Below are 26,961 nucleotides of genomic sequence, written 5' to 3'. Positions count from 1 at the left end.
CAAATTAATTATGCAGGAATTCCACTATGAAGTTTCTGTAATGTGTGAAAAGAGCATCTTCCTTTGTCCTTCCTTTGTCCTCAGACTCGGAGAACAGTTGTAGATCACATCACAAAAATAATATCACTGATGAAGATGGTTGAGATCATAACAATAGTGTCAAATCACCAAACCCTATTCCAAAACGTAACTACCTAAAGCCATTAAGAGTGTTTAGGGTTGTTGGTTCAAATCCCATAGTGTTTAAATTCCCACAAAAGCACATGAAGAGGACAGCAGCTGTATTTCACTGTATATAAAAACTATAAAAACAGTGATATAAAATATCATCCATAGAATTTCACATAAAGCAGTCTTGGTAAATGACACGGCCCGAGACAAAAAAACGTGTTTATTTGGCTGAAAGGTAGCTGTACTCAAAATGATTGAATAATCTCATGTCATTAATACAAGACAGTCCATTAGGAGTAAAAAGGCAATGGCACAGAGATAATACACTAAACCTGAACAGAAGGACAATGCAGTTAATTCATGAGGTACAAATCTGTTCTGTACAGTACGAAATAATTTCTCTGATCCAACTCAAACAGTTCCCAACAAAGTCGAAATCAGGATCTCCACTGACTGGCAGCACACTGTAAGGCTACTGTCATGCTAGGCTTTGTTTTAGGGGCTGTGTAGAACACTGGTTATACATTCATATCATAGAAGAATGATTGACAGCTGTTCTTTTTCTTTGCATTCACATGATACACATCATATACGTGCTCCTATTGGCCCATTGCTCCTGTGTGTTCAAGCCACCTGGACCACAGTGACACAAACTGCACTGAAATCTTCAGAAAATTAACCATACGTAACATTCCCGAGCTCGTAAACTGGTCAAGATTGATCTTTGAAGAATATACCTCTATTGTAATGAGTGTGCAAGAACCAGCCTGCCACTCGGAGACCAGAATGTACGCTATATCGACAAAAGTATTGGGACACCTGCTCATTCACTGGCTCTTCTGAAATCAAGGGTATTAAAGAGTTTTCCAGCTTTTATTGGAGCAACAGTCTCTACTGTTCAAGGAAGGCTTTCTACTAGATTTTGGCGCATTGCTGCAAGGATTTGATTGCATTGAGCGACAAGAAGCATTAGTAAGGTCACTATCCGATCTTATCCCCAACTCATCCCGATTGTACTGGAAGGCGCACCAACTATCATTCCAGAGAACACAGTTCCTCTACTGCTCCACATCTCAATGCTGGGGGGCTTTATACCCCCCTAGCCCACGCCTGGCATTAGGCAGCATGGGGCCAACAGGTTCATGTTTATGTGCTCCAGAGAGTCCTATTCTATTGGCAGTACTTCTCTACAGGAACTAGACAAGCTGTGTATGTACATTGACACATCTGTGTCAGCAATAGGTGCAACTTAAAGTAGCTGAATGCATTCATTAGAAAGGGTGTCCACAAACATTAGGACATATAGTTTATATGAATTTTAAACAAAGTATAGAAAAAATAAGTCTTTTAGACATGTTTTCACAGAGTAAGGAGTTAATCGACTGGAACAGAACACCAACAGCAGACCAACAGTAAGAGAACAGTGTTCAGTATATACAGTACATTCACTCCTCGACTTCACTCCTCACTTCAGTGTGCTCAGTACAAATCTTCAAATGGCTTGGAATAGTTGAACATTAGATAATCCATGAAGTAAAAGTCGTAGGTTCTCTGCCTCTCTGTCAAGTTCAGCTGTGCAAAATACTCCTTTGTGATCCGTGAGGAAGTTCTCGCCGCGTTTGGGTTCCTGTCTTTAAAGCTAGGGAACGTGAGGTTTGCAGGGGCACCGATTCGCCTCAAGAGGAAGTTGGCCTCTTCTTCTATCGTCTCAAATTTACCTATGAAGTCATAGTCTATTAGGCAGGGACTGCACAGCTGCACCACTGGCTCCCAGTGGATGTCCATGCCCACTGGACGGTGGACGTCCAGCAGATACTGGATGAACTCCTTGAAGGTCACTCCCTCTCCCGTGCGTAAGGCCGATTGTGATGCGTTGCTGCGATACCTTGAAATGATGGGCTTTCCGAAGACCGGGTGGTAGTACGAGTTCGGGCTCTCGAACTTGTCCCGAAATGCAGACACAAGCCTCTCGAAAGGTTCCCTCAAAAACAGCACTTTGGTGTAGGTCTCCAGGCGATGGGCGATGCCCTGGTGGTTGAAGGAGTCCAGTCGCTTCAGGTGGTTCCCATAGTGGACCTGCTCGTGTTGAATCTCCCCAGTGGAGGCCGCCTGGCCCTGCAGGACCATCAACACTCGCTTCCAGTTGGAGCACCCTGCTTTGGGCACCTCACAGTACAGGAGCTTGTGCGTGTCTTCCACGTAGATGCGGGACACGTGCTGGCGGGTCACGGCCCTTGCGATGTTGCTGCTTCTGTATTTGGCACATACCTCTCTCATCAGCTTCCTACGGGACCGCTGGACCTCGGTCAGTCTTGTGATGGTGTTCTCAGCTCGGCCAGCAGTGGTGCTGCTGAGCTGCTGAAGTGGTGAAGAGCTCTTCAGAAGGAGCTTGCGGTGGTTCTTTGTGACCTGCCCTGTGATGTCTCTGGGGTTGAGGACAGAGGAGCGTGGGGCCGGGAGGAAAAGATTCGCTGGCTGGACAGAAGCCTGTATGACAGCCTCTGGACAGTGAGGGCACTGTTCCTGAGCAGACAAAGAAAAGTAAGGATAAAATATATTATTTATAAGTATATAAGTTATTATTTATTTATTATATTATTCTTATTCAAAAATGGCTAGAACATTCATTTTTCTAATAGTAAAAATCATTATTTGTAAGTGTATTATTTACTGTTTTATTATTCAATATTTTATTTTGTATATATGTTTCTTATATTGGGCCTTACTTAAGGTTGCTTTAAATCATTTAAAATAACACTAATTATTTGGATATGCGTTTAGTACATACCTGCTGTCACCATAATCATGTAAAATATTCCCCAAATTATGGGGATCACCAAAATCACCACTGTTTTCAAAAAACATTTTCCAGGACATTTTCCTTACATAAAAAGTGCTCTGAGAATAAACTCTTCAACATCTGTTACAATATACAAATCTATTCTGTAAAAAGGAAATCCCTCTGTAAATCATTTGGTGATAAATAGGGCATCAGCGGCTACATATGGAACCTCAGTGGCTCAATAGCTCAACATTTCCAGGATATTTTTAGACATTTTCCCATTTTTCTAGAGTTTCCATGATTGGAAAATAGTGTCTAAATTTACAGATTTACAGTCAAGTGGGATTCCTGCCAAATGTTGCTTTTTCCTCTTATTCCTCTTATTATAGCTTGTGCTTCTTACATCTGTCACGCAAAAACCTTGTATCTGCAAAACGACAAGTTTACAGGAGAATGAAACATTAACTTTCAATGGAAGTCAATGTAAAAGATTTTCAAGTCCTTTTGGTTCATCTCTATTGGTCCATTCACCCATAAAAAAGAATATAGAGCAATAAAGAACAAGCAGCTTTAAATTATGTCAGAAAGTTATTAAACAGCAACAATGGAGATGTGATAAACTGATGGTAAAACAGTATTTCGTTTCTGATCATTAAGATACTGAAGATGGCCTTTCAAATAGTCGAGAAAGTGATAATTCTACCAAGCCGACCACACCGTGGCGCTGTTGTGCAGCCTTCAGGTCTGCTGCTGCTGCTGCGTTTATGAGCAACAGGAACCCCCCACAGTGATGTGATGCGATAAGCACCTGTGATGTGTGTTTTAAAAGTGCCAGCAAATGAGAGCTTACCTTACTCACAAGCTGCCCGTGGGGGAATATGAGCTTTGCACCTACGCAAAAAAAAAAAAACAGAACAAATGTTATAAATCATGTTTTTACAGAAATTCTGCTTACATGAATACTCCAGCGTTTTCAACTAGATCTCATACTATCTGCAACATCTGCAGCACATGATGGATTACCACAGACAATATGGTAGTGTTTGCCTGTACAGGAAACCCATTGATTGGAAATATACTTATAACTGAAGCACTGAAGTGGGCAGTTGCTTATAGGCACAGCAGAGACAGAGATGAGGCTTAAAAAACTTACATTAGAGAAGTCCTTAAATTTAAGTTCAAAAACTCAAAAGAGTTTTAGTTTGTGTCTGTCATATTAAGCATGATTTATGTACCAGTGGGCGGGGCCAAATAAAATGACCAATAATATCACATTTCACCTTCTTCTCCCACCACCATTTGAATCCAAATAATTCCCAGATTAGATATTTTTGGTCCTCAGGAAAGTATTAAAACAGGCCTGTTTTAGCACCATCATTGATATAAAAGGACAGAATATCAATAGAAATATAGGTCTGTCTTATGCTTATTACAGTAATAAGCCAACTAATAACTCCATCAAAATGCTTTTGTTTTCTGATTGGAAACATTGTAATTGTATCATTTCTTACAATATTTCTAAACTGTGGACTTTTTTTATAGTCTACATGCAAGCATTCCAACCATGCTTATCAAAACATGGTTAAATACTTACAAATATCTAAATACTGTAAATATTTACATCTCAAATGATTGCATACTTAGTAGCCATGCGTGACTGCCTCATATAAACAATCATTTTTAAGTGAATAAAGCTTAGGGTGTGAAATTAGCTTAGGGGTTGAATGGGTTGAATCAGGATTATGTGAGATGGCATTTTTCTCTTGGGCTCCCCCTACAGTTGGGAAGTGTAATTTATTGTGATTTACAGTAAAGCAGCAAATGATATTTTAAGCTTCCTCTGAAGGACATTAATGTCGTACACATGCATTTGTTGACAAGCTGAGAGATATTACGTTACACGGTTCTCACATGTTCTCACAAGAGGTTCTCGTGCAGCTCCACTAAAGTTCCACAGTGCAGTAGCAGCCTTCCGTCCTGGGGTGGAAATAGCAGAGACGCTATTCTCCCTGTTACAGTCGGTGGAGAATCAGCATGACTCTGAAGCTGCTATTTATAGTAAAACTGCTACATAACGTTGCTTTAAAGCAGTGGACTGTCTGAATGTGTGTCATCAGTTTCCTGAAGCTGTACTTAAAGAATAGCTATCATGAGACAATGCAGGCTGCTGATGTGCTCATTTGTTCTCCATCAGTGAAGGGAAAGGGCAGGAAGACAGAACGAGGCAGAGGGAAGCTGCCTCCCACAGTCCGTACTAATGTTTATAAGCCACTGCATAGTACAGCATCCAGATGGCAACCCAGCAGCATCAGCAACATCACCTCAACACCAAGGTTATTGTATGCAAAACAAAAAGGGTGTGTGCAAAAAGACAAATAGCTTCTGCTGTTAGTTTGCATTGAGAGTACTCCACAATTGTGAAACTGTAGGAAGCAAAAGTAAGTTAAATGATGTAACCTTCTGGGTAAAGGTAGAAAAGTCTGGTTAAAGGTAAGAAATTATTTAGTTCTGCAGTTTCTTCTTCTTCATCTGCTGACATCTGCTTTTCAGTTTTGCAAGGGTGTCTAAAAAAGTAATAACTTGCCGGTGCCAAGTGTGTAAAGCACTGACAGCCGAACTTTCCTCCCAGCTGTTCTTCAATAGCGTCCGTGTGGACAAACCTAACTGCCTCTGAAGGACTGCGCCAGAGGGCCAGCGATTAGAGCAGCACCAAAGTCCAGTAACATCTCAGTGCCCTGACACTGACCTATAGAGGCCCTGAGACAGCTATTGATTAGATGCCAACGCTGTGGACACTCCTCAGTGATGGATTCATTACGGAGCTGAAGCTGACATACTGTAGAGTGGACAGGACTGGCAGAAGCGAGGTGCTAATTTATAGGGTGGAACACGAGCTTAACAGGAAGGTTGTCCTCTTTCTACTCTCATTTTTCTTCTCCACTGTGTCCCTCAGACACTTTCTCTTTTAGGGATGTCCAGAAGGCTGATCCTGGTATATTTGAATGGATCAGGTATCATCTGCTTTAATCCTAATCCAGCCTTTGTTTTAAACACGGTGTTTAGAGCGCCATCTGCTGTCCTCAAGGCATCTTTAATGGCCATTCCTGTCCAGCCGGCTGCAGTGCAGACATACTCAGAAGATAAATAAATGAGTTGAGAGTCAGCAGTCTGAAAACAGACCATAATAACTGATCCTTTACAAAACTGTCACTGTAACGCTCTGTTTTACCAGCGGGAGAACCGGACAACTGCTCGCCTTTCTCTGTTTTTAAACCAGCACTAAAGAGCCCATTCAAAACCGAGTGAAGGCTAATACTAATGCTAATGCACACACACACACACACACACACACATACGCTACAGAAACCCAAATCACACACAGCACATTCACCCACTTTAAACCAGTTATTACACACCAGTAGACCAACAACAACAGATATCAGTCCAGAGTGTGTACTGCTACACACACACACACACACACACACAGGAAGTGATTAGACTGCAGTGTTGTAAAGGAGCCGGGAGCTGATTGGTCAGGGAGGAGAGTCAGACTGCATTATTAGATATTAAACACTATAAAACAGTTTCTACTAAACTAAATCAATCAGTCCAGAATCATGGACCTCTGTTCTAATGAATGCATTTAGCTACTATAAGCTGCACCCTTTGCTGACACAGACGTGCAAATGCACACACCCACACAGGGGGATGTGGTCCTGACATCTAAGACTAATGCTCTTGTTGTTGATTGCAATCAAATTCTCACACCAATGCTCCAAAATCTAGGAGAAAGCCTTCTTCCCAGGACAGTAGAGACAGTTACTCCAACAGAAGCAGGATACACTCTTTTTAATATCCTTGATTTCAGAAAAACAATGAATGAGCAGGTGTCCCGAAACTTTTGTCCAGGTAGTGTATGTTTATATATGTTTCTCTTTTTGATTCCTCGATTATGGATAAATAAATACAAACAGAAAGATTCTGTATGTTTTAGTGTTTGTTATGTTGGATGCTTGTATGTTTCAGCAGACTTTGATTGACTACGTTCGTTACTGTTGTATCTGTTTGCTTTTTTAAAGACTGAATCGCTTCAATCTTGCAGGCTGTTGTTTGTGTGGGCCAGGAGTTTCAAAAGGTTGGGAGCCTCTACTCTAGGTAATTAATTTGTACACTGCCGCGTGGGCTGCCGTGGATTTACAGTCAGTGTCAGTGCTGATAATAAGAAAAGGTAACGATGAGTATTGTTGAGAGTTGAAGTTGTGTGGCTGGAGAAGGATGTAATGTTCTGCTGAGCATTAAGGCAGCTCACATCACAGGCTAACACAAGTCCAAGCTTTACCAGACTAGTTTAGAAGACTGCATTCCAAAGCATGGCTTCAACTCGAGAGCTGGTGCAGCTCGGTGATATTCACTGATACCGATAACAGATAATGAAGGTGGGGCTGTTTGATCAACAGTGGACATGAGGGGACTTAGCAAAAAGTTTCACCTGACTGTTTTTGGTACTGAAGTATGCTTAGTACTGAAGCGTGGGTTTCTCAGGTGCGTTGATAATTAAATAAAGCCATACAAGGCTTGATTACTGACAAATGTGTTCTTCTCAAGAAAGACTGGTTAGTGTGACTCATGCAGACAACTTTCAGAAGACCTCAGAGGATGAGTGAAGCTGGAAAAGGCTACAAAAGCATCACTAAAGACCTGGGTGTACATCAATCCACGGTTAACCAAACTGTCTGCAAATTGTCTGCTCTCCCTAGAAGTGAGTGACCTGTTTAAGATCACTCCAAGACCACAATGTGCAATCCTCAAAGAGTTAAGAAAGCTCACAAAAATAACAGCATCAGTACCACCTGACTGTGTTATGTTTTTTGTTTTCGTTACCTAATTGGCTTGAACCATTGGCTTGGTGGCCCAAATGGCCAGACCAAATATGTATATCCACCTACCCCAGCTGTAATTATGTACCTTCACCTTTTGCCAAGTAGTTTGTAATTTGTTCTTCACTTTGGATATTATATATGAATATATTATGGATATTCATTTTATAATATTTCTAACCACCTACATCTGTGTCTGACACAAATTTCCTCCCTTTCATTTACAGCTTTCTAGCGTCTTATTCAGTCAAATAAATATCTAAATGAATTAATGAATGAATGAATGGACAAATAAATAAATAATTAAAATAAATAAAACACATGCTATCAATGAAGGACAAAGTCAAAGTTGTGATTGAGCGAGAGTAAGGGGGTTGGATCAGTTATTTAGCTCAGTTAGAATCAGTTATTCAGCTACAGGACAGGTGAGGTAGCACCTTCTCAGAAACCAAAGCTGATAACTTAAAAGCAACTTTAGTCCGTAGTGTGGTTACAGGTCGACACTTCCCAAACGCGTGAAGAAAAGTGCCCCAGGCAACAGTAAATGTTTCTGTATTTTTCATCTCAACAACTTTTTGACTTAGGAAAACCAGTGAAGACTGCACTGCTGAATCATGAAGTGAGACAGCAGAATATGCAGTGACCAAACAAAACTGAACAACAATTCAGAAGTATCTTCTGTTTTAGATTCTTCAGAGTAGCCTCCCTTTGCCTTGATGCAGCTTTACACACTCTTGGCATTCTCTCAAGCAGCTTCATGAGGAGCCACCTGGGATCCTTTTCCAGCAGACTTGAAGAACATACACATATGCTGAGACTTTGTTTGCTGCTGTAAAAAAACAACAACTTTTTGGACACACATTTAGAAAAATATCCACACAAAGGCATCGGTTCCACAGCTTATATCTGCCTTAGGAAACAGAATTTTAAGCATTTAACAGTTTTTAAGTGTTTCGATTACAATATCCACAGGATTATTATTCACACAGACAGGTGTGTGCAAATGTTTGACCGCCGTTGTATTTTGTATACGTACAGCCTACAAGTGCGACTGCATTGTCATGAGGTGGTTTTCTTTATTAAGGACGCTAGGACAGACTATGGTTACTTATAAAGGAAAGAGATTTTGAATTCCAAAGGGAATCTACAACATATTCATGATTTTTCCTCCCTTTTATTCATAGATGCACAACCCTGCTGGTGCGCCCATATATCAGCATAATATCCGTCACAGTGCATTATCTCATTTAATCTAAAGGCCCAACCGTGGGCCCCACCTATAGCTTAGCTCTGGGCCAGTGTAGACTGCGGTAAGCACAAACAGAAAAGCAGGGAGTCTATTCTCCTGGAGATGCTTTTATAACAGGGTAACCACACAATTCGTTATCTAACAACGAAACAACGTCTTCCTCCACTAAAGCTCAGGGCTCAGACCATTAGCGGTAATGGTTAAGCGATTACGTTCTGAAGATAGATGCTTAGCGGCACAACGTCGCTGTAAGAGAAATAAAGGATCATGTGGAGTGACAGTCACGGGACATTTCGCACAGGAGTGCAGTGACCTGACAACAGCACTGATAAATGTTCCTCAACGCTAAATTGCCATGCACGGAAAGGGTCTCAAGTGGGAGAAGATGCGAGGGAGGCCAGTAAATGGAACAGGCAAGGAAGCCGACAGATTAAAGCTTCATGACACGGACATGAAATGTAGCGTTCAATAGAGCTTTTGGGTTTTGAAGTGATTAGCCATGGCCTAAAGGTTAGAGGAAGTATGCTTGGGACCAGAAGGTCACTGTTTCGATCCCTTCAGAACAGCAGGAAGTGAGGACGGGGAAAGTGAACAAACTACCATCTACACATTGCCCCCATAATCAGGATCATACATGTCCTGATCTTAGTTTCTAGTGCTAATGAATCACACCTATTAAAACCACTAATCAGTAATTAAACTTTGATCTTGCATGATTACTTGATATATAGTAGTGCTAATAAGCAAATGCAAGTCAACAGGGCTATTAGCTCATTCAGGCTAACACAGGCTTAGCTAACCCTGTAATAGTTCAAATAAAGTAGAGTACACAGTACATGCCTGAAGGTCCTTGGTGAGTGAAATCAGGGATGTGAGATTAGGCTTCACATCAGTTCGATCCTCTGTGATGCCACAGTCCTCCATGGCCGGAGGTCCAAGAAAGAATGATAGGCTCTCTAGGCTCTATAGCCAGTCTTTAGCTGTTCAATTCATCAGCCAGCCTTAAATGAATAGAAACAGACCTCTATAGGATAACCACTGGCCAGATATTACAATTTGATGGAAGACCATTCTCAGCTCAGCAGTGCTAATAACGTGGCTACACTGGTACACTGAGCATCGGGGTGATTGGAGTATTGGTGTACTGCAGCACTGCCGGAGTTTTAAAGCACTGTGTCCACTGACTGACCACTTTATTAGACAAACATAGCTCCTTGTAGGTGTTCCGTTAGAGACTGTGGCTCTGTGGTGTTTTTCCCATGCACAATTGTTTCTAGTCATCTAGCCCTGTATCAGTGGTCAGGATATTTTTGGTTGATGGTCTATTCTCAACCCAGCGGTGACAGTGAGATGTATGAAAGTCCCTGCTGAACTTCATGAACCTGACACTGAGAACCTGTGCCGAAAAAGAATCATCCAACTCTGCGGTGGTCCTGCGGTGGTACTTTTTTTTTCATTGATGGAGCAAGGGAGGCTGCTAAACTTTAAAGCAACAGGTAGACTCAAGACTGTAACTGTCCTCATGTACAGAAAAATCAGGACACTCTATTAAAACCTTTGTCTTTTTTGACAAATAAAGACAATTTTGACAAAAAAAAAATTTACAAACAAATTGACATCTGATCTTCATTTGAACAGTATTGCGAGACTTTAATGGGAGATGTGCAAGGAGATAACCCTTGCTGTCCAAAAAAAAAACATCTGGGCAAGACTAAAGTTTACCAGAGAACAAAGACCAGGGCTTTTTTTTGGACTAATTATACTAATCGCTCTTGTTATTCTTTTGTTTTTCTCCTTGTTCACCTCCCCTGAAAATAGAGCTTGTGCACTCTCCATCTAATGGTAGATGCTGTACTCTGACATCAACTGTGGCAAGAGCTACAGATCCTGAGATGGCAATTTAATACTGCTGTTTCTTTCCACAGCTTGTGGTCTCGGGACTGAAGTTGCTAGGACAGCCTGACCCGGCCATGTTGGCAATTGTTTTAAATGTTCTCCACAAGTGTTCCAAGATCTTTTCTAAATCCCTTCCCAGACTCTTCTGCACCTACAACCTTCTTTCTGAAGGCCTCAGAGAGCTTTCTGGATCTGACTATAATGGTAATAACACTCACTTTACCAATCATGAGCAAATCAAACTAAATGTCTGGGTTTTTAAATAAAACTAGCTCCTCCAAAATTCCCTCTAATGTTCCAATCATCTGCAGCTGATGTGCTGCACCAGACTCTAATTATAGACACTTTACTTAGATGTGGGGTGTCCTCACAATAAAACTGCATTTCTATTAATTGCATAAACATTCTCATATCTTGAATGATGTTGAGGTCTGAAATGTAAGTCTGGCCACTTCAGCAGTTTGATTTGATCAAATCTTTTTTATTTATCTGTTTGCTCATCTGTCTGCTTAAAAATCTTGCTGAGGAGGTGGATCTGTGGATGGTTTCAGATCTGAAGCAAGAGTGGACCTTGCTTTTTCTCATCCTTGTGTCTATACGAAATATCTGTCTGGCTATTTTGACTTTGAAAGTAATGTTGAATTTAAATGTATGAAGGTTGGTCTCTGACTTCATCATCATTTCCACATGAATAATTATAGACACTTTACTTAGATGTCGGGTGTTCTAACTTTCTCCTCACAATAAAACTGCATTTCTATAAATTGCATTTTACAAGTGACGTCTAAAGACATTTCTTAATTTTTATGTGTTTAGTTATGTGTGTGTATATATATATATATATATGAAGGGGATGTCCACAAACCTTTGAACATTGTGTATATCACCTCCATCTCTCTATACTGTTCAAATGAAGATTAAATGTCCAGATGTTTGAATATGGTATAAAAGACAAAGGTTTTTATGGGGTGTCCTAATTTTTTACCCGTTTTCACATGACTGTGTATAAAGTGTATATATATGGTATATATGATGAGCTGATAAAACATTGTTCAGTGCAGACAGGTGTACCCAGAATATATTCTTTTTACAGGAGTTAACGAATAAAAGGTCTTAAGATGAATCCCTGAATAATAAGCCTAGAGTTGGAGGGGTTAAGCAGCTAATGCCTGCAGCACAGCTCTCCTCCCTGCTGGCCCTGGCACTTCTCTCAGGTGTGTTAGATCAGAGCGGTGTCACAGACAGGCAGACTGAACTACACGAGACAGCACTTCAGCACAGTGGGTGCTGGCAAAGACAGAACACTGCACGCTGCTCCAATTCAGCTCTTTCCTCACAGCTTTGAGAATAACTAAGAATATCTGCAGGAGAACCAAGGATTGATGAGCACCTTTAACTTGACAGGTATGGTGGGTGTGTGAGTGGTTGTGTGCATGTGTATAAGCCAAAGTGGAGCAAAGGCACTGTCCTATTCATGAGACCTAAAAGCAGTGTGAAAAGCCTGTCACTCTGAAGCAGCTGATTTGTATGCCTGTCTTAACGTGGGTAAGATCCACGCTCCTTCACACAGTAACTAAAACAGGAGGCCTACAGTTATTGGGTAATAAGGCTCTACACACACTATAATCCACTTCTTTCACAAGACAAAAGGTCAGATGAGCTCTGGAATGCACTAAAATCTATGTTTATATATAAATTAGCTCCTCTATTAGCAATAAATGTCGACGGGGTGTGCCAATGGCATTCAAAGATAAGGTGGTACAGTGCAGTGAATGTGTAGTTGGATGTGTGGAAAATGGGTCGCAAGGCAGAGAAAGGAGTGACTACATTTGGGTGTGCCAAAGGCCACAGTGTGAAGGAAGTATGATAGGTCTACAGTCATACGGGTCTAAAAACCCCAGTCTAACCCATCCATCCACCTGTTTAGGAGCACTGTGTAGTTCTGTAATTACATACTGTAGTCCATCTGTTTCTTTGCTAGCCTCCTTTCACCGCCACTGATGTGAGTGGATCAGACACAGCAGTGCTGCTGGAGTTTTTAAACACGTCAGTGTCACTGCTGAACTCAGAATAGTCTACCAACCAGATATACCCAGCCAACAGTGACCTGTGGCTAGTATCCTGTGACCACTGATGAGGACTATAGGATGACCAACACATACTGTGCAGCAACAGATGAGCTTCTGTCTCTGACTTTACATCTACAAGGTGGACCAACTAAGTAGAAGTGTTTAATAGAGTGGACACAGTGTAGATGGACTACAGCCTGTAATTACAGAACTACACAGTGTTCCTATATGATACGTGGAGCTGATATGATGGGCCAAGTATATTCTAAACCAGGTGTGGTCATAATATTCTTATATACAGGGAACAGGAATTTACACTACACACAACTCTCCCTTCTCACCATCCAAGTTATTCTAATATCTTGAATGATGTTGAGGTCTGAAATGTTAGTCGGGCCACTTCAGCAGTTTGATTTGATCAAATCTTCTTATTTATCTGTTTGCTTTTCTCAGTAAGAGCTTCTTAATCAGCTCCACATCCTTTGCTGAATCTTCTTCTCGCAGAGGAGGTGGATCTGTGGATGGTTTCAGATCTGAAGCGAGAGTGGACCTTCATTTTTTCTTATCCTTGTGTCTATACGAAATATCTGTCTTAGAAATATTGGCCTGGCTATTTTGACTTTTAAAGTAATGTTGAATTTAAATGTATGAAGGTTGGTCACTGACTTCATCATCATTTCCACATGAATAAAATATATTACTTCAACCAAAGTACTACCAAAAGTAAAAAAAAAAACACAACCCCCCCCCCCAAAAAAAAACATGAAAGACAATATTGTGTTGATGTTGGGGTTGTAGACACCCCTTTTAATAGGTCATTTTGGCTGCTTGAAGATGCACCCGATGCTGACAAGACATTCAGTTGTACACACAGATTATGTAACCTCCACAGAAAAGCACTGTTCCAAAGCAGTTCCTCCTGTCCATTTAATCATTAACTATTAGAAACGGCTCTCAGGTGCTGTGGTACATACGTAAACCTGCCACAGCACTCATCCAGTGACTCTGCACCTCAATGGCTTTGCGGAGCTCCCAGTGGACGTGCAGAAATGAGAAAGTGAATGGAAGCTCCCGCCGTGTGTAACAGTGAAGTTCATTGTTTGTCTCAGTACGCTTGTCCAGAATCTGAAATCGATGTATCATAAATATGATAACAGTTCCTGAACTGATGAGAATCTGATGTGAAGAAGACAGAGAAGGCCTTTTTCGTCCAAATAGGACTGAATAAAGAAAAGACATTTCTCTCTCACGTAAGGGAAATGGCCCACCCACAGAGAAATCTCATACATATGGAAGTGTTTTTCGTTTATCATAAGCAGCTGGTGAAGGAAAATATCAACTCAGTTTTAAAGCACAGCAGCAGAATTCTAGCTAACAAGTAGAAGGCGTGTGTGAAATGCTGTGGAACGCTAGCAAAAAGTGAACAAATAAATGCAAACAGGCCCCGGATGACATTACATAAGTGAATTCACACAAATTGGTGTCTACTAACTTTAAATGACTGTTAGATACATTTTTGGGTTTGGGTTCCTTTAAAACTCCATTTTGCGAGTATGTACCATACCCATGAAAGTACTGAATCGAGACATGCAAGATTAATAAATTACTGAAAGTACTGAATTGAGACATGCTAGTGCTGAAGAAGTCCTAAAAGGACTGAATCAAGACATGCTAATACTGAAAAAGTAATGGATCATGCTAGTACTTAAAAACTACTGAAAGTACTGAACCGAGACATGCGAGTACTGAAAAAGTACTGAAAGTACTGAATTGAGACATGCCGATATTGAAAAGTCCTGAAAATACTGAATCGAGACATGCTAGTACTGAAAAAGTACTGGATCATGCTAGTACTAAAAAAGTACTGAAAGTACTGAGTCAAGACATGCTAGTACTGAAAAAGCACTGAATGTACTGAACCGAGACCACAGTATCATTCCAAACCAATCCTATCATTAAACCTATCATTAAACCCCAGCTATGCACACACTCACCTTAAATGTTTGGATATTTAATACATCATTTCTAAATTCTCATTCCTCATTTTTCTTACATTAAAAACAGGTGTCATATTGAGACACTGCTGTATCACACTGAATCACCTGATGAATTTTGTATTGTTTCACCTGCACTGAGCTCATCTGTTCAAAATAATCCCAGCAGTTGCAACAGGAATTCCTAAAATAGGACATTTCTTCCTAACCTCTGTTACACTGTGTGACTCATTGTTGATCGAGCTCTCTTATTCACCTTGGGGAAGTGCTGGAGGACAGAGGAGTATCACACATCAAGCCACAGGCTCCTAAAGCAACAGTGCGGCTAATTTTAGCCATTGTCATCTGTCAACACGCAGGCTGACAGGTACGGTGTGTGTAAGCCAAAGTAGAGTAAAGGCACTGTCCTATTCATGAGCCCAAAAAGCAGTATGAAAAGCCTGTCACTCTGAAGCAGCTGATTTGTATTCCTGTCTTATCGCAGGCAGGATCCACACGTCTTCACAAAATAACTAAAACAGGGATTTACTTACTGGGAAATTAAAACACTATATAAACACTAGGGCTGCCAGAACTGATTCTATTAATAACCTGCCAATTATTTAGAAAATATAAAAAGGGCTAAATCATTAGAATTAACGATAACAGACCAGGCTATTCAAAGAAAGCAGGACACTTTACTGGAAAGTAGGTACATCATAAGCCTTTAACCATTTGAACACTAGACTTTTAGGTTTACAGTTAAGACCTGTTGTTTAGTAACTGCTATGAATTATTATTCCATCTACTTTTTTTCCCCTTATCTACTATAATTCCATATCTACAATTAAAGAGTCACTAAGTATTACAACAGTTCATTAACTATTATAACTATTATAAATGATTCCATATCTACAATAAATGATACAGTAACAATGGTCTATGATTCATTATCTACTTAAAGATGTTCCATTTCTACAATAAAAGATTCATTATCTACAATAAATTATTTAGTAACTATAATAAATTATTCCATATCTACAATAAACGATTCAGTAACTATTACAATGGTTTATTATCTATGATACATTATTCCATTTCTACAATAAATGATTCAGTATTTACAATAAATAATTCAGTAAATATTACAACGATTTATTGTCTATAATAAATGATTCAACAACTATTGTAAATAATTCATTATCTACTATAAACGATTCAGTAACTACGATAAATGATTTCATATCTACAATAAATTATTCAGTAACTACGGTCAATGATTCATTATCTACTATAAATGATTCATTAACTATTATGAATGATTCCATATCTATGATAAATGACTCAGTTATCAATGATTCATTATCTACTATAAATCATTCTGTAACTTCTATGAAACCAATATGTAACTTAAGGGTAATTAATTGAGGTATGGGTCTACAGGCATTTAGGGTTTTAAGGTTTAAAAAACACAATATAGGAAAAAGGTGTCCGTTAGGCTTTGTTGATGAGAACTTAAAACGTTATCATCATGCAAACTGATCATTTGGATCAATATAGATTCATTTTGATTGAATGAGTTTAGTCAAGCAATTGTAACGGCCCTAATGAAAACACAATCCACTTCCTGTATAAGAGGAAGGTGTACTGAACCTCAAGATAAAGAATAGATATGAGGTCAGACTTGCTGCAGTCATAACTACTGAAGCAAAGTCGATGGTGTCACTGGTAGATTCACACTCATGATACTGTTATGTTATGTCTAATCTTAGCAACTTCTACCACCATCCACACTTCTGTGGTGTGTGTGTGTGTGTGTCAGGATGAGGGTTTCTATTCATGTCTGTGTATCTCAGAAAGTATGTCTGAAGTATGGGTGTCTGCCGTGTTTGTGTGTATGTAAGGTTCTTCACATTGTAGAAGACTATTTTTTTTGTTTTATATAGAAACCTATTTGCTGCACCATCCACAATGGATTACTGTATTTAGTTGTACAACAAAAATTGCACCTCAAACACTGATGTCTCTTCTTACAAAAAACAAAAAAACCTTTACGGGCAAATTTGAAGACCCCAAAACTGTTAAATAACAATCGTGATTATTATGTAACACCCCCCCACAAATGCATGAATCTAGCCTACGAGTGAAAGCCATTGCTAAAACTGCAACCCAGTAAAATGCAACTGCTGCTTGGGAGAATATGGTAGACATGTTTTCGTAGACAGTCTTTCAGAACAATTGTGCATCGACACCGGAGACCAGAAAAGAGGGATGCTATGGGAACCAGGCCTTGTAAACTCTGCACTGTCTGGAAAAGGGTAAATCAATCTCAGCAAGCCAGGAATAATTACAAATAAATCAAATGTTCTTGTTACAGTGCTAACAATAAAGTGCTGCTTTGCTATGCTATTTATTTTGCTATGCTATGTGACTTCTGTGTGAGCCCCTGTGTTGCTGTAAACCAGTCAATCAGACCAGGGCTCATCAAACATTTACAAGTTAAAAAACAGTGTGTTTTATTCAGAGGCAAAATAACAGCATCTGGCCACATACTTACATTTACAGCATTTAGCTGACGCTCCTATCCAGAGCGACTTACAAGGTTGCAGAGGCAGGTCAGTGTAGTGTTAGGAGTCTTGCCCATGGACCCAGACTGGGAATCGAACCCTGGTGTCCCACATGGTGTGGTATGTCACTGGCAGGTAGTGGTGTTATCTGTTGCGCCACACCAACCACATACTTAATATTTCTATATTATGAGAAAATGATTCACAAATGGCATTGTCTGCAAAAGGGTAACTCAAACTCAGCAAGCGAGGAAGATAAAGCCAGGGAAGACACCCATGCTAGACTAAAAGCTAACTCTAGCCACTACTGAAAATCCCCACTGAGAAAAGGGTTGTTGGGGGAGCACCGCTCAGGGAAGCACCACTCTGTTAGGTGCTACTTGTGGAAGCTCCGGCCTAAGAAGCAGTGCTTGGAAAAACACTAGGGCCAGGAGATGTGGGCTAAAACCAAATCCTAGCCAACTGGCGTTTAGCTCTCCTCAGCTCTCATTGAACTGTGAGGGAAGTAACACTATCCAGTAAGCATCTGGAATAATTACAAAAAATCTGCAAATATTCTTGTTACAGTGTTAAAAATGTACTTCTATGGTATCTTAAGCCAACTAGTGCAGTCATACAACCATTCAAAACTCAGGACTTCCACACAACAGAGGGTTCATCCTGTTCACAAAATGTCCATTAGCATTCTTCCCTTTACTGGAACCGTCCTTTCTATCCCATGCGACTGCAACAGAGGCTTGTGTTTGTGAGCTACAGGTGAGAGAGTTTAACAGAGGCAAGAAAATAGCTTATTTTTCTAAATGTCAACGGAGGGGAAAAAATCACAATGGTAGGGACGGTGCTGTGTCAATAGTCTGTAACCTCTGGCACCTCTGGATTTATGATAAGGAATTCTTTAGGCAAGCCTGAGAGATGAGCTACACTTACTCTCTATGGCAGTTTAAAAACTCCAAAGGGCATACAGGATGTAGTCTCTCTCTCTTCTCTCTCTCTCTCTCTGTGCCTTTATATGAACACACTCTGACAGCCACACAGCCTCTCCACACATCAATATTTATACCTGGCAGACAGAAGAAAAGTAAACACCTCTAGACGCCCCAACCAGTGGAGCAGGGAAGGAAAAGAAATGAACTGAGAGACAGAGAGGGGAGGTAATGAGCACGTCGCAGTGTGATGAAAGGATTTAGAGACTGACTGACAGACTGATTGATTTTGTGACTGATTTGATTGAATGTAGGAGAGGGCAAATGTTAAGTCGGGTGGATGGGTGAATGGTTGGATGGATGGACGGATGGATGGATATGGTTATTCCGAAGGTGGTTGAGTTATGCAGGTTGAGGCCATTTGCTCCCAAACATCTGAGCACCAGTGTCCTTCTTGGTCCCTGGTGGATGCATAAGTTCTGGAATTTGAACACACCACCCTCCAGTTGAGCTGTTGGTTTACCACCTACCTACCTCTAGGCTCCAGGGCACCCCTAAATGAATCAATGATAAATCACTAAAGCAAGCAGGTCTACACTATACCGAATCAATACCGAACACTGCCACACCACACAATGACTTTTAAAGGGCCCATTTCATGGAGACCCAACAGAATTGGGTTTGATTTTGAAGATGTTAAGTACAGAGCCCAAATGGAGCAACATGTAAAAAGAAAGCTGCAGAAATGGCCCCGTTTGAATTGAATGTTTACATATATTTACATATATTTACCTGTTCAGCCTACAGCAGTGAAGCCCTGCTCATTCACGCTGAAGCTATGGGGAGTGTTTCAGTCCAAGCTAGTTTATGTAGCCAATTAGAACAAATTTCATTTACAAAAAATACATTTTAAAGGATAAAGAGAAGTCTGTTTTGGTACATGAAACTACAAAAATATAAAAAGATAAAAACAAAACAAAAAAAAATCCCTTAAGGGTTGTACAATATGGGCCCTTTAAAGAAGGATTGCTGGATGAGCTAATTAATATGGCTGTGAAAAGAAGTAGTGTGTATTCATCCCAAACTGTCATGGTACGGACATCACGGCTCTGGAGTGGCGAACAGCTAATGATAGGCAACACAAAGCAAGTACCAATATGGTTATCCGGCCCTAGTAACTCTCTGGAGTGGCTAAAAGCTAATGCTAGGCCGTCTCAAACAAGCATAGATGTGGTTATCCATCACTTGTAACCCCCTGGAATGGCTAAAACCAAAACAAGCACTTATGCAGTTATCAGGTGCTAGTAACCCCCGGAACGGCTAAAAGCAAAGGTTAGGCTGACCAAAACAAGCACTCATGCCGTTATCCGGCACTTGTAACCACCCGGAACGGCTAAACGCTAAGGCCAACCGAAGCCAACACTGTGCTAGAAAGCCTCTGGAGCAGCAGGAAAGCTAAATATTGACCCAGCCAACCAGCTACAATCTGACTGGACACAAACTGGACCCATAGAAGATGGCAACATCATCTGAATAATTACAAAAAATGGGGTCCAAACCGTGGTGAGAGCCAAAGTGTGTATTCTGAGTGCCGTTACACCCCTATTACAAAAGCCATTTCTTCCTAATCATCGGAGTACACTCATGCTGTCTTCATGCTACTGATCAAACCAAAAAGCTGAAAGTTTGGGGAGGAACTTCAGAGGGAAGATGTTCATTTCAGCCAGACTGTTTAACTTTGCGAGTGTGAAGCAGTCTGCTCTTTTATTTGGAGTGTGTCTCCTCGTTCGCTGTGCGGCGGTTCACTTGTTTACTCCTGTTGTTTTGCAGTGGACCCCCTGATGCCGTGGCCGTCTGTCGTGAGCTGCTGTGCTGAAAATCGGAGTGTGTGTGTGTGTGTCTGTGTGTTTTCTCATCAGTGTGTGCTGCTGCTGTGTCCTCCACCCACCCTGTCTCTCCGCAGGAGTCTGTGTGCTCTCCAGCTCTTCATTAACTTTATTAACATGCAGCTCCCTTCCTCTCTCTCCATCTCTCTCTCTCTCTTTCCTCACGCCTTCTCCTGCAACTTCCCTAACTCACTACAGCGCTGCGAGTCGGTGCTCATATGGTGGCTACCTCACCTCACAGCCTGCTCATCCTGCGCAACAGAAGCAAATATGATTATGTTCGAGATGCCAGGTTTTTCTGCTCCTAATAAACTGGCTGCAGAGATGAGCATCAGCAGCCAGCATTCATCACTGAAGGGGTTCTTATTGGTTCTAGCGGGACTTCTAAAGGCACATGCCAGACCTTAATCCATAGTTATCGTCAGTGATAAAAGCATAGTTTAATCGGATATTAATTATCTCTCACCCCTTGCTCTTTGAAAAAGAGAAATGAATATTAATAAATAATTAATATCACAGTTGTGTTTGTAGAAAGATTATTATTCTATTATTTTAATTTGATGATAAATTATTGTTGTGTTTTTGTTGGACATCAGAACATTTTTTTTTAATCTGCCAGTACAAATGATTATTATTATTATTATTATTATTATTATTATTGGTGGTTGCTATGGTATAACAGGTGGAACCACTTAGCGAAAACAGTTTCCAGGCAGGCGCTAAGTAATTACTAAAGTCTTGCTAGGTAGTTATTATGATGTAGCTAGAAGGTTGCAATGGTATCCCTGGTGGTTGCTAGAAGGGTTGGTTGCTAAGTATTTGCAATCAAGTTGCTTTGTGATTGCAAGGGAGGCTAAGTTGTCGCTATGGTGTTGCTAAATGGTTGCTAGACGGGTGCTATAGTGTTTTGTGGTTGCCACTGAGTTTCTTAGTGGTTTCTATGATGCCCCTTGGTGGTTGTTATGGTGTTGCTAAGTTGGTGCTATGATGTTTGCTAGATGGGTGCTATAATGTGGTAAGGTGGTTGTGATAGATAGAGTTGCTTAGTGGTTGATAGGTTGTTGCTAAGCGGCTCCCATGTTGTTGCTAACTGACTGCTAGATGGGTGCTTTAGTGTGGCTAGGTGGTTCCAAATGGTTGCTGTGGTACCCCATTAGGTTGGTTGGGCGGATTGCTATGGTCATGACATACAAATGGTGCACAAACTTTTGTACCACCATTCATTTCTATGGTAAGAAAATCTTGCTGTGTGGAATTTATGTGTGTCCAATCAAAAAGCTGTACATAACTTTGAATTGCACAGATTGGACTGAAGATAATAATATTATGTTTAGTATTAATGTTGAGTAATGAGGCATAACTAGGCTCATGCTCCCTGTGTTTTAACATTCTGTTTTATTTACAAGGCCATGCATTATACTCTCAAACCCAACACAGAGGCTTTGAGGTTGCACTGGACCATAGAAAATTCCCCATGACACACAGTTACAGGTCAACAGCAAACTGCTTTCAGCATTCAGGAGAAGAAACCGAGACCATTATCCCTGCATGTGGAAAGACACACTACAGCAAGAACCTGAGTGAATGATGCGATTCACATCAAATAATCAGCCAGTGTGTTCACTTTTTCTCTATCCTTTTATGTGCTACTATTCACAGATATGCCTCTGTATTTGCTGACCTAGTTTTGTTTCTGAATACATTTCAAGACAGTTTGACTACACTCTTTAACATCAAGCAGCTAAATGAGGATCTTTTGATTCCTAATGCTGTCCTATAATAGAAAACTGTTTTTTCCTTGGTATAGTGAACTAATAGAATTAGAGTTTGGTACATGGAAGTGACATACCATGAACCTCAAACTCTCTCTGTTTCTTCACTGAAAATTCACGAACAAAACAGAGCTGTTAATCAAGCAAATTCTAAAAGCCTACTAGTGTTATAAAACATACAAGGAAGCCAAACATACAAGGAAGCTAATATGGCTACAATCTATTCTGCTAGACCATGCTGACATGACATCAAAAAGACACGAAAAGGACTCAGAGAGGACATCAAGAGAACGCTGAGATGACATTGAGAAGACGCCAAGAGAACACTAAGAAAACATTGAGAGGACAGCAAGAGAACACTGAAAAGTGTCCAAAATCACGATGAAAGGACACTAATTGGACATTGAGAGGGTACCAAGAGAACATGGAGAGGACATTGAGAGGACACCAAGAGAACACTGAGAGGACTTTGAGGGGAGACCAAGGGACACTGAGAGGACATCAAGAGAAAACTGAGAGGACATCAAGAGGACACCAAGAGAACACTGAGAGGACATCGAAAAGACACCAAGGGAACACTAAAAAGTGTCCAAAAGGACATTGGGTGGACATTGAGAGGACACCAGGAGAACATGGAGAAGACATTGAGAGGATACGAAGAGAACACTGAGAGGCCCTTGAGGGGAGACCAACAGAACACTAAGAGGACATTAAGAAGACACCAAGACAACACTAAAAAGTGTCCAAAATGACAATGAAGGGTAGTAGACTTTGAGAGGACACCAAGAGAACATGGAGAGGACATTGAGAGGACACCAAGAGAACACTAAGAGGACATTGAGAGGACAGCAATACTACTTGGTAAGAAATAATTACAAAATAATTATTATATCTGTACTAGTTGAAGTGCTATAAACTAAGCTATGCTATGCTATGCTCATCTGAGCTGTTACGCTGCAGTAAACCAGCCAGTCAGAGCAGAGCTCATCATTTTATCCCCAAACTCTCCATGAAAGGAAATCAACATGTTTCATTCTGAGCATTTTTCAATCCAACCAACGTCACATACTAACTATTTACACATCAAAGATTATCTTTGGCCCCTTTTAATAAACTTTCAACTAATAAACCATTTTTGCAAGTGAGGCATGCAAGTGCAAAACACCTTCATAGTGTAAAGGTTCTACACTGATGCAAGCCAAGAACCATTATACTGAAAAGTGCAGTTCTCTGCGGCTCGGCTGGCTAACATGCTCACCTGTCTCTAGGGGAGCCACACATGCGGTACAGTGGTGTGTATGTATGATTCAGCGCTGAGTCACTAGCAGCTGGAAGCAGGTTACCTCGTGGGACAATACCACAGAGAACCGGGCCTGTTTCTCATGCGCCGGCTGAGATGAAAAGATTCAGAGAAAGTGAGCGACTGCATGCCAGTGGCTGTGAAATGTGAGAAAATATGCCCTCTATCTCCAACACCCATGCTATTCCCAGCGCCTTATATTACACCTCCACCAGCCTGCATGTGAATTCTGGGTACGTGCATGAGATGCATTGACGGTCTTAAATTAATGATGAGGGATTCATTTAGAGAACCCCATCGCACACTATTCTGCTTCACTGTCAAGAGATGACCTGCTCATCTGCTCATACACCCTCAGAGGACATGGTATACACACGCTAATATCAAGGCTGAGCTCTTTTGACCGAACTCATCACATCTCTACTCACATCCATATTGTGTACTTGACACGCCCTTCTCCCCAAAGACCTGCGCCTGCGCTGCGTTCCACCTCTTGCTTGCTTAGATTACTCTTAACCTATAATGAAAATGGATTACTCTCTGCATAGAAACCCACAACAGTCCATAAACAAGCTTGTGCACGAGAGAGAGAGAGAGAGAGAGAGAGAGAGAGAGAGAGAGAGGATTTGAGCATTTTAAGTGTTTACGTGTGGTGGAGAAATATGTGCTGATCCACTAGCCTGTATTGACCTTGAGGGGTTTCCCGAGGTAATGGAGCAATCTGGCCTGTTGCATTGCCAAGCTATTCTGTATTCAGGCAGATGATGTCCGACTTCACATTAAATGTCTTTTACTCGCACAGTACCGCACCTCACACTCTAGAGAGGCGTTTTGTGGTGGGGGGTAGACATTATGTCAGGTTCCGATATGTTATTTGTCAATACATGTATGTATTGTGGTGGGAATTGACCAAATGACCAAAACCTCAATTAGAGATGTCAGTATAACAGTATTAGGTCAATATCAGGAGAAAATGCTGGGTCAGAAATGGGAAAGTGTGTTTGTTCCTTTGGGGAAGTAGTGCTTGAGTAGTCTGAGCGTGATGGTCTACTTTTAGATTCTCATCTTAAAAGAATAGTTTGCCAATAAAACATCATGATCTGATTTGTTTCACCCAAATAAAACTGATTTAGTTTAGTCTTACCTAAAACGAAACAAAAAAAGCAGAGATGAATGCAGTTCTAGTTTCATCTAGAAAGAATAAAATAATAAAAAATACTAACCCTTGTTTCTTTTACCTTGCTTATGTAGCTTTTCAGTAGATTTTTGAAAGAAATACATGAAGATTTTAGGCATGTAATTAATGACATTGATTGGTGACAGTCTAGGTCCAGTGTCAGTTAGCAAGTTAGCTTAGCATCTCAGTTTGGCAACTAAAGACGCACATGTTAAATATCACACATTAAATATCACACATCTTTGTGGATCAACTGCATCTGAGGTGAGTGACATATCATGCTCATTTGATTTGTTGCCAAACTACTTCTTTAAACGCAAGCTCAGACTACACGATTTCTTTGTCTTTCACAAGGGTCATTATGTCAGACCAGGCACTCATCGTGCCATAATTTCATGCCGTGTCTTGATCGGGAGACTGGCAACACTGCATGTTTGACGCTGACCAATCATGGTTCATGTCCTTGCCTGAGTTTGTAGGTCCTCGGGGAGGAGGGTGAAGAAACTGTCAGTCATGGCTACAGAAGCGCTGTGTGATGCTGACGGTTTTGTGTTTAGAAAGGCTGTCTATCCTTCAAAGAGAACTTGAAGTGATGTCAATGACTTTACATAAATGTAGCTACCAGCTTCACTGTAGGTGGACAAAAGGTTTTGTGGAGGAAACAAAGATTGAAAAACTTTGATCTGTTTGTACTCGGTTGATGAAAGGTACTCTATCGCTGAAAGGTCAAAAGGTCAGGGGTATTGTTGCCACAGCTCAGTGGACCTTTCGCCAGTTTCTGAAAACTGCAGAATCAGCATTCGTCTTTCTCTTTACAATGTTTACATTTGTGCGTCACGGAGCACTCTGTCCTCCGATTGGTCGACGTCAGCGAACATGTTGTAGGATATGTCAAACAACGCAGACTTTTCGTCAGGGTGTCATGCGCCGTGCGCCGTCATTCGCTGTCCCAGACGTCAAATTGCTGCTCGCAAGCGGCGCATCCGTAGTTCACAAAGGTCATATTCGGACCTGATGTGAGAAACTTGTCGGCTCCAACAAACTCGGTACTTGGCCGATGATAGGTAATCCCTTGATAAAAGGTCAAAGGTGTCTCAGCGGTTAGAGCTCTGGGATATCGATAACAGGGTTGTGGGTTTGATTCCTGGGACACTGTTGGGCCCTTGAGCAAGGCCCTTTACCCTCTCTGCTCCCTGGGCGCTGGAGTTGGCTGCCCACCGCTCTGGGTGTGTGTGTACTCACTGCCCCTAGTTCACTAGTGTGTGTGTGTGTGTGTGTGTGTGTTCACTACCACAGATGGGTTAAATGCGGAGGACACATTTCGCTGTACAGTGTACACTGTAAAGTGACAAATACGTGCACCTTTACCAATAGAAAAAAGGCAGGGGTGTTGTTGCCACAGCCCAGGGAACCTTTCCTCCGTTTCGATGTTCCATCTGAATCCAGCTACAGCATCAAACTCCATCTTTCTCTTCACAACGTTTACATCAGCACTTCATCAGCATTATCGAACATGTCACAGGACGTCAAACTAAGCTGGCTTTTTTTTGTCAGGGGGTTGTTTGCTGGCGTGTGCCGTCCCAGACGTCAAATCACTATTCTATGATTAAGTCACACTAAACGGCCCGTCTGTCGTTCACAATGCTAATATTTGGACCTGACACAGGACATTTGTCGGCTCAGACAAAATAGTGTCAAAACCGGGCTGAATGTGTATAGTCTAATCCCAGCGTAAGGGAAGTGCTTTAATAAAAACTATCTCTTCTTTTTATCCATTGTGAATATATTTGCATGCACAATTCTCACAGGGCTGAAGGGCATCGTTAGGCAAACTGCTAAAAGCCAAGAAAAGGTGAATCATGGAGTGCAGGAAACAGTTCAACCAAGGTTCAGTCTTGTAAACAAGCTCTGAACAAGAAAATAAAACAATCCTCTTATCAAGCAAACAATATTTCAGAACACCAGAGCTCAGAGTTTCTTTGAGAAAAGATGGCAGCACTGGAGACAATTACATCCACATCTCTGAGAGTTCACTCTCACTTTCATCCAATTTTACAATAAGACATGAAGAAAACAGCCATCTAACAATCGTACAGCTGTACTGGAGACTCAAGGTTGCTGGACACGTCATGGTCTCTGGGTATTTCATTTGTGGCCAGTCTGCTGGAATAGCACGCAACCGACCCAAAAAAGAAACAAGGATTTGTTGTAAGCAAGTTTTAGGAACAATACTATATAAAAAGAAGAGGAGAAGGAAGGGCTGCCAAGACCTCTATTGATATCAATGTTTTGGCTCTTATCCTAGCTTGCTGTATGTAG

General features: G+C 41.0%; 1 protein-coding gene across 2 annotated transcripts in view; it reads right to left on the bottom strand.

Moving 5' to 3' along the window:
* Nucleotides 1–372: 372 nt before the first annotated feature.
* LOC140541436 (carbohydrate sulfotransferase 8) overlaps nt 373–26,961 on the bottom strand; it is a 66,322-nt gene continuing 39,733 nt past the window's right edge. For both annotated transcript variants that reach the window (XM_072664059.1, XM_072664058.1), the window contains 2 exons: nt 3,804–3,844; nt 373–2,694 (listed from right to left, as the gene is read on the bottom strand). In XM_072664059.1, the coding sequence (XP_072520160.1) occupies nt 1,651–2,694; nt 3,804–3,844 (1,085 nt within the window). In that variant the 3' untranslated portion in view covers nt 373–1,650. The remainder of the gene's footprint in view (nt 2,695–3,803; nt 3,845–26,961) is intronic.

This window comes from Salminus brasiliensis, chromosome 19 (genome assembly GCF_030463535.1).
Source record: "Salminus brasiliensis chromosome 19, fSalBra1.hap2, whole genome shotgun sequence".
Taxonomy (NCBI): Eukaryota; Metazoa; Chordata; class Actinopteri; order Characiformes; family Bryconidae; genus Salminus; species Salminus brasiliensis.
This window is presented reverse-complemented; position numbering and strand designations above follow the sequence as displayed.